At 40.6% G+C, this 9128-nt stretch overlaps 1 protein-coding gene across 6 annotated transcripts in view; it reads left to right on the forward strand.

The window, feature by feature from the left end:
- Positions 1 to 7489, forward strand: part of tln1 (talin 1) — a 70876-nt gene extending 63387 nt beyond the window's left edge. For 4 of the 6 annotated variants that reach the window (XM_072659505.1, XM_072659507.1, XM_072659509.1 and 1 more), the window contains 7 exons: positions 363 to 487; positions 1044 to 1061; positions 1259 to 1384; positions 1694 to 1756; positions 2025 to 2207; positions 4923 to 5048; positions 5954 to 7489. In XM_072659505.1, the coding sequence (XP_072515606.1) occupies positions 363 to 487; positions 1044 to 1061; positions 1259 to 1384; positions 1694 to 1756; positions 2025 to 2207; positions 4923 to 5048; positions 5954 to 6088 (776 nt within the window). In that variant the 3' untranslated portion in view covers positions 6089 to 7489. The remainder of the gene's footprint in view (positions 1 to 362; positions 488 to 1043; positions 1062 to 1258; positions 1385 to 1693; positions 1757 to 2024; positions 2208 to 4922; positions 5049 to 5953) is intronic. The other 2 variants (XM_072659506.1, XM_072659508.1) reach the window with 1 other exon arrangement.
- The last annotated feature ends 1639 nt before the right edge of the window (positions 7490 to 9128 follow it).

The raw sequence follows: 9128 nt of genomic DNA on the forward strand, positions 1-9128 counted from the left end.
TGCAGGAAAGGAGTATTGAGGGTAATACTGTGTGAGGATGTGCGTGTGCATGCGTTGAATGTAGATGGGATGGGTGGGCGATGGGGTAAAAAAATATTAATTGTAATGCACAATATGTCTCATGATATTGTGACACACATACCAAATGTATTATTGGTGCCAGATTTCTAAAAAAGCCAGTTAAGCAGGAGTAATTCTGCTCGTTGTAATGAAATATTCATTTAGCTGCCATTCTTTAAGTCATGCTGATTTCCACAATGCACTTAGGAAAGCATTTTGTTATCACAATGACAGAAATTATTATTATAGTTGTCCATCTTAATTGTCCTAATCTCCAGTTTTGTCATTTTTTTTCTGGGAAGGCACTGAATGGGTGGATCCCGAGGACCCCACTGTCATCGCCGAGAACGAGCTGTTGGGTGCTGCTGCTGCTATCGAAGCTGCCGCCAAGAAACTGGAGCAGCTGAAACCGCGAGCCAAACCCAAGGTGAGGGGGCTTTTTCCACTGCCTACACCCCTGCCCCCTCCCCCCCCCCCCCCACCAACAACCCCTGCCACCTGCTACAGGCTTAGCTGCTCCAGTCTCTTCCGGGGTGGGAGGGTTTAGTCTCAGACTGGGTTACTATCTGTAACTGTGTCCTTACTGGGGGAGTAATTTTCTCATCAGCTTTATTATACTCAACAGGTGATTGGGGCGAATGGGTAATACACAATAATAGATGCCATGATCATTTTGATTCAACTTATTTACTTCATTAAAATTACTCCATGATGACCTAGCATTTTTTAGTTTGCAGTTGTCATGACGATAACCCATATTTTTAGTCTTATAATGAGAAACCTAAATATGCACACCCATTTATAGTATAACTTATTATTTAAGTTATATATATTGATCATCACAGTTTTATAAGAGCCCTAATCTATTAACATGTCTGATTATAAAGGGTTTTGCCTTAAAACTGTTCATGCTTTGTGCTGAATGATTGACCAGAATCTACTGGGAATCAATGTGTCCCTATATTCTTGTTTGCCTCACACAGTTTGCACTGGGACGAAAGGTAACCCAGAAAGTAATCTCTGAAATATGGCTTGCAGCATGCAGTGATGTGCACATTCAATGAATCACTCTCATTTCAGACAATGTTGGAAACAAACCCAGCTGCCATTGTGCTGTGTTCCATCCTTCCTGCTGAATGTATTTTACACTGCCATATAAAAAAGCATTAATGTAGTTTTGCTTTGTTCGTTTGAACAGGAGGCAGATGAGAGCCTGAACTTTGAGGAGCAGATTTTGGAGGCAGCCAAGTCTATTGCTGCAGCTACCAGTGCATTGGTGAAGGCTGCATCAGCTGCACAGAGAGAACTAGTGGCCCAGGGCAAGGTGAGCCAGAGCCTCTCTTTAGAGAATTCCTCTTAATGTTCTTTCAAAATGCATGAACTCAACCCTCACCTTCTCGTCCTCATCTGAGGAGCAGTGGATTTATCATTAAATGATGGAGCTTTTAGCAGCCTATGATGTATTTTATCAAACCTGTCTTGAGAAAAAAACAGTTCTGCTGTGGAAGTGATGATCTTTGTTGTGGTGGTGGTCCTAATGACGGAGGAACATTTTTATTTGAAATAATTGAAGAGAACTTGTAGAAAAAGACTCCCTAGGGATATAAGTCTGTCTTTCGTTCCCGTTGCTTAGGTTGGGGCCATTCCAGCAAATGCAGTGGATGACGGACAGTGGTCTCAGGGTCTCATTTCAGCGGTGAGTTCTGTTTAGGCTGGATAAATGTTTTTCTCACATAAACGCACACTTAGCCCACAGTTTAAGCCATCAGTCTTAGATCAAGCAGGTACTGTTTGAAAGCTGTATAAAACAAACTGAAACTTGTGCTTATAATTCAAAACAAAGATTTAATTAGACTTGAACCTCGAACTACTAATTTACAGAAGCACCTGCTCAGCCTGTATAATATGTATATTTTTATTGGTGCTTGTAATATTTATGTAAACATACTCATTTTGTGTTCCAGGCCCGTATGGTAGCTGCAGCCACCAATAACTTGTGTGAAGCAGCTAATTCGGCAGTGCAGGGCCATGCCAGTGAGGAGAAACTCATCTCCTCAGCCAAGCAGGTGGCTGCCTCTACTGCCCAGCTCCTCGTGGCATGCAAGGTTAAGGCTGACCAGGATTCGCAAACCATGAAGAGACTGCAGGTCAGTTTAGGGGAGGGAGGGGGTGGGGGGTGACTTATGGTGTGGATTTTGTTACACTATATGTCCAAATGTTTGTGGACATCACTTGCATTTAGCTACTTTAAGTTGCACCTATTGGAGACACAGATGTTCATATGCGCACACACAGCTTGTCTAGTCCCTGTAGAGAAGTTATTGGACTCTGTAAGCAGATAAACATGAAACTATTGGCACCATGCCTAATGCCAGGCGTGGGCTAATACTTGCATAGTAGGAGTAATAAAATATGTATATGCATTTATACATATATGTAGACTAAAGTGTTAATTATTAATATATATATATATATATATATATATATATATATATATATATATATATATATATATATATATATATATATATATATATATATATTTCTCCCTCTCTCTTTAAAACTTGGATGACTGCAATGGTTTCTTTCTGGCTGGAAGCTATAGAGCCTTACAGAGCCAGATGACTCTCTTGTCTCCAGTAACAATTCCTTTTGTCTCCAGTCACACAACAATAAAGTGGGCTGGGGTGCTAGAGACACGTCAAGAGCCAGGAATAGGCCTGGGTCTCAGTATTTAGGGTCGCATGGCACTTCCCCCTGGGTGCAACTGTCCTGTTTGGCTTAGGCCATTCTATGTTTAGACCCTATTATTCTTATCTTGCAACTATGGATATTTTGTGTGATTATATGTGTGATTCATCACAGTGGAGCAGCAGATATGCTTTGAGAGATCTTGAAAAGTAAGTGAAAAAATGAGTGTTACAATAATATTTTGCTCGTGTAATCATATAATGAATATGGTGGCATATCATATCAGGAATCTTTTAATAGCAAATCCGAATCTTAAGTTAAGGCGAAGGGAGGTGATCGTGAAAATATTCGTCTTTCAACCAGCCATTAGCCTTTTGGTGGTTCCATCACCACTTGTGTCATTAGGAAGCTCATTATGATTCTGGAAATAGTCCCGTCCACCTAAGATCTATGGAGCATACACACGCTCAGAAGAGCACTATGGCATCTCAAGTTCTCAAATCCAATCAGCAGAGTCTTAGCTCCTTAGTTCTGTGGAAGCAGCTGCGTTGGGCTCTTGCCACTCATATGTGGATTTCATGTTTCTTCATTCAGGGCACTGCTTTACTCTTTGGTTGTCACTAGAAATCCAGACACCCTGGATGTTCTGTTAGAAGGGAAGTAGCAGGTCTTGGGTAATCAGGCCTTTACTGTCATGAGGTCTGATGTTAAATTTGAGGTGTAATTACAAAACACAAGTCAGGTACCAACAGATATATCCTGATCCTGAGTTGTGTGCACTAAGAAGGTCTCCCCTATAAAAGCTTCAGATATGTGGAGAATAGGAATTTTAAAAGAATTCTTAACCTTCTTTTTGAGAGACAGCTTAATTTTTTAACTGCTTGTGAATTGGAAGAATTTGAGAGGAAAGTGTCGTCTTGTACTGCTTTTGTCAGTTGACTCATGTCTTGTTTTATTAACATTTCATCATCTTTGGCAGAGCTGAAATAAACACTAACTGGAGGGAATTAACGTCTGGTTGAGACCAAGATTATACACAAGTTGTTCCAGAACTGACGTCCCAGATCCAGTTCCATAAATGTAGCAAACTTGTTCCACTAAACATCTGAATCTGAATTCTTTTGAAATGCTCTGGTAGTTTGAGTCTATAACTGATAACATACTAAGGGTTGATATCAAAGTACAGTCAGGCTGACTGTGTGTGAAGTGCTTTGTGTTCAGCAGAACTGTAGTGTTCTGGCTCATGTCATGGCCAGTCTACCCTGGCATTTACTGAAAAGGCATAAATCTAAAGCTCTAACAGACAAGAAGGCTGAGCTTTGAAACCCTTTCAGCAGCAAGATACCTTCTCTCCTCCCTTGTTGCCTCAAAAGGCAAAACAAGGAAAAAAATGTTTGAGCAAGGGCTGCCAGAGGAGTCACTGAGACGTGTGTTTTGTTTCGAGTGAATCATGGGCAAACTTCTTGCTTGTCTCTCTCTCTCTCGAAGTGCATTGCCTTTTAAAGCCATCTCCAGAGTCCACACAGAAGCAGTGTTATGGTTCACCACAAACTCTTCAGGAGGCCTGCATTCCTCTCTTACTCACTTTACACTTTTATATGTAGATGAACACTGAGAGCAATTGGATCCTTGGTTAGCCTGGATATTCTTACTAAAGTGCCTGATCTGTGGTTAATATGAGTGCTGAGGAGAACCAGGGTTCAGAACCTATGGTTTTGGCTGAAGCTTTTGAAGGTAGAACTTGCTTAGCTGCTCATTTTAAAGCCTGTTTGTTCACAAAATAAACTCATTGATTGAAACCAGCTCCAATAGTTAATCAATTAAACACAGTAAACAAGTTAATTAAAATAAGACATTTATTAGGAGGCTCCCAACTGATGAATCCCAATCACCAGGAGATTGCGGTTTGTTGCCAGGAATCCCAGAGAGCACATGGCCTTCTCTCTCCCTACCTGCTAGCCAGTGCAGGCATCTCTTAGAACAGAACATCACTAATAGAATTTGCAGGTAGCCTTCTCCTCCAAGCGTGTTACATGTGCATGCATGTTGAGTGTGTGACATCGAATACAGTATACTATCACATCAACCCACATCAGTCAAATGGTGAGGATGCTAGGAATGCTAATTGCTAGGAAACATAATCTCATTCTTTTTGTGTGTTGTCTCTCTAGGCCGCTGGCAACGCTGTGAAGAAGGCTTCAGATAATCTGGTGAAGGCAGCGCAGAAGGCCGCATTTGAAGCACAGGATGACCAGGCCGTGATGGTGAAGAGCAGGATGGTGGGCGGCATCGCTCAGGTGAGGAGAAATAAACCAGTAGTTAATTTTGCTGGCCATACCATAAGTCTAATCACTGCATCAGTTTTTTATAAATCCAAGAATCCCATAAAAACTGTTGAATGGAAAACAAAATTATAAAGATAGATGTTATGCTATGTTATTATGGGTGTCAGGAGTTTTAATAAGTGTTATTTGTATTGATGATGATAAAGATTCTGATCTATTACAATATCTGTTTAAAGTACATAGAGGTTAGAAAACTGCATAATTTTTTTTCAGTATATTATATGATTTATATTCCACCAGCATATAATAACTATTGGCACTCATATTTGTGTATCCAATACAAAATAAACATAAGAAGATATTCAAAGTATTAACTAAGTAATCAAATCATTACATAAGTTGTTTTAAAGTACAGTAATCAAACTGTTGTGATTTACCACCGTGTGATGTGTTTTGCATTAAATATGACAAGTGAACAAGCAGCCCAATTTTTTCAAGATCACATAATCTATGTTTCTATTGTAACATTTGCAAATTTTAAACGGTTTTCACTGTCGGAAACTGCAAAACTAGCCTGCTTCATCTTGGCGCTTAAAATGAGGGGATTTAAACATTTTAACTATCTTTAGAGCAGTTTGGACTACCCTTGCTCAGCTGTACATGGCTGCAGCTTTACCAATTCAGAGATGCCAGGCAGCAGAGTACTACCCTCATTAAACCTATCATGACAAACCGTTAGGACGATGGGACGAAATGTTATTTAGTTTTTTGATGAAATGATCAGTAAAGGGTTGGCTGGAAAACCCACTGCAGATTGCTTAAGTTCACATTTATGAGTTACCTTAGTGGCTTTAGAAGCAGTGTGTGTATCTGCGAATGCTAACTCTTGTGTGTTTTATGTGTGTGCGTGTGTACAGATCATCGCCGCCCAGGAGGAGATGCTGAGGAAGGAGAGAGAGCTGGAGGAAGCTAGAAGGAAACTGGCCCAGATCCGGCAGCAGCAGTACAAGTTCCTACCCTCAGAGCTGAGGGAGGACGGCCAGGAGCAGTGAGGGGCACCAGACCTCTCCTCACACACACACAGCAAGCACATACACAAGCCAACCACTCAGGGCTGCTAGGCCTGAGCGCTTCTTCTATTCACAAGTTTTGCTGCAATCACAGGGCTAGCAGGCTTGCAGGAGCAACATTTGGGCTAAATAATTAAAGACATACAGTGGGTAAAAACTGAATCGTATCAGGATGTCTATTTTTAAAGTTGTTTATTTCTTTGTTTATTTGTCCCTTTAATGAACTCAGTCTTGCCTCCTGTGAGTTTTTTTTTTTTGTTTGTTTGTTTTTGTTTTTTTGCAGAGTGTAAGCAGGCATCTGTGCTTTTTAATAGAGCAATGTGATTTACATTAGTGGTAGATTTGTTAGATTTAGTTAGGACATATCTAGAATGCATGGGTGCTTACTGCGGCTACACTTGTTTTAATTCTCAGTACTCATTTCACACACACCTCAGCTGATGGTTGACATTTGGGTGTTGAACAATAGTATTTTTTGAGAGCTGAATGACTAGATGCAAAGAGGTTTATGGTTTCTGGGTTATGGGAGTCTACTAACAAAGACATGAGGGTTTATACCCCGGATTGACCAAAGCGAGGGTTTGAGAAACTTCTACAGCATCAGTGAACAACGGGGAGGTCGGGGAGAATTTTTTAAACAGTGTTTGTAACGTTTCCAAAGAAGACGTGATTGGTTTGAATGTGGAGATGGTAATGGCTGTCAGGTAAGCCTTCTCCTGGTCATTTGAACGAGGCACAGTCGACTGCATATTTTATGGCAATTGGACCATTGTGCAGTGATTAACTTTGCGATGAAACAATTCATAGAGAGAAAACATATCATTTTTTAAAAAGAAAAGAATAATAAAGCTACGAAAAATGTGTTACAAATGGTATCTTCTATTAAATTTATATGTTAATACATGTTTGTCAGTGTTTTGTTGTTTGTATGAACAGTTAAGCCTCCTGGCAGTTCTGTCGAACCTTTTGTTGTGGAGTATAAAAGCCATATTTTCTCAGATATCTTGTTTCTAATTATGAACATTACTGATCAGTTTGGTGCTATAAGATGGTTGAGTTCCACTTTGATATTAACTGTTAGCATCAAATTGTAACAGTAGACTGAAAGGGTTCGGACAGGCAATGCTGTGGCATTTGCAGAGTTTTTGCCGTTTTTGAGACGGAATAAAGACATTTGTATCTGTGTTCTGTATTAACAGTAATGCCACAATGAAAGTCATCTAGCCAGACATGAGCATTACAGTTATGTTGCATGCAGTGCATTTTAAAGTGCCTCCATATGTCTTTCATAACTGTAAACATAACTGTTAACTTTTTTCCCATTTTAAGTGCACTTAGTTCTTTGTCTAACTTAAATCATATAAATTCACTCTTTTCCAAAGACATCTTGTTGCCTTTCTTGTGTTTTCTTTCTTTTAATTATCTCTGTTATCTCTGAGAAGAACCTGGGAAGTGGATATTGTAGATTTAGAAGAGGAGAAGACTGCATTATAAGGAGGGGTCAGCTTGTTGCAGTGAATCCTTATGAGTGCTTTCACTCCACTCTGCACTAGTAGGCTGATAAAATCAGCATATTAAATTTTAATTAGAATTAATGCAACAGCCCATATTGGTCAGTTTAACAGAAGACACCCTCTGTATCTCTTTCTCTCTTACACGCTCACACAGACGATGTGAACACACTACCCATAGATCAACCACTTCATCTGTTGAGCCTTCTTACTGCTGCTGCATGATAAAGGTCTTAACTAAGTGGTTTCTATCCCAAGTAGACAGTGGAGATCCTTACGTGTATGAAAAGAAAGGTATCCTTGAAGAAATGTATTAGTAAAACTGTAAAATGTGACCTCAGATTCCACATCTTGGTGAGTGACATTTTTATAGGGCCAATTTCAGTTCTCAATGACAATTATTTGCATAATTCATTTGATGGGAGAGCCATTATGAATGAAATTAATCAAAATTCAGTTTCCACAGCAGAAAAATTATATTCACATGTTCAAATTGAGGTGACACCACAGGTAGAGCCTGTGTCACACCGCTCCAGGGGTCTGGGGTTTGTGAGGCCTCCCTCTGCCTGCATGGGTTTTCATCAGAGTACTCCTGTTTCCTCCCACCTCCCCAAAATAAACATGGTATGTAAATTGGGTAAATGCTAAATTACCCCTAGGTGTGAGTGAATGGTTGTGTGTGGTCCTTTTGGTGGACTGGCACCCTGTCCAGGGGGTATTCCTGTCTTGTCTTGTGCCAAATATTTCCTGTTAGGCTCTGGACCCTCCAAGACCAGGAAGAAGCAGACATGAATATGAACTAATATTTTATAAGATTTAAGAAAACTGTCACATGCGTTCAGTTCCCAATCCCCACAGGACAGCACTGCAGTGGGTGATGTAGTAAAAATATTATATCACAGTATTTAAAGATGATGCACAATATTTGAGGCAGTGTTCTGACGTGGACAGATAATATCCCACACACAGCACAGATTAGTTTTATTGTCCAGGGCTATTTATGCAGTTGACCAGTGTGCTCTGAAAGGTATCCTGTGTATCACAATACCCTGCAGTATTGTCCTATTGCCCAGCTCTAGTGAGCTGCATTCTCTGACGTGATGAAGCTCCATCTAATACCTTTGGGATGAGCCTAAGTGCAGTTTGTGATCCAGGACATCATCCAACATCACTACCTGACCTCGCTAATGCTCTTATGGCTGCATGCCATCAAATCCTCACATTAATGTCCCAACATCTAGTGCACAGCCTTCCCAGAAGAGTAAAGGCTGTTACTGCAGCAAAGGGGGGCTATTATTACAGCTACCTGACAGCAGGAGAAACGCTGGACGAGCACAACAGCCTGGTGTGAGGCTGAACACACAGTTCAGTGCCCTCACCGTGGAGGAGAAATCAGCGCCTCCCAAACATGGACATAAAACCTTAACATGGACATAAAACCCTGCAGCCCTCCTCCGAGTGACGTCCCTCTCTCGGTCACCGCCTTTACGGCTCAACTTTCCAAAAAAAGT

The sequence above is a fragment of the Salminus brasiliensis genome, chromosome 16, assembly GCF_030463535.1.
Source record: "Salminus brasiliensis chromosome 16, fSalBra1.hap2, whole genome shotgun sequence".
Classification (NCBI taxonomy): Eukaryota; Metazoa; Chordata; class Actinopteri; order Characiformes; family Bryconidae; genus Salminus; species Salminus brasiliensis.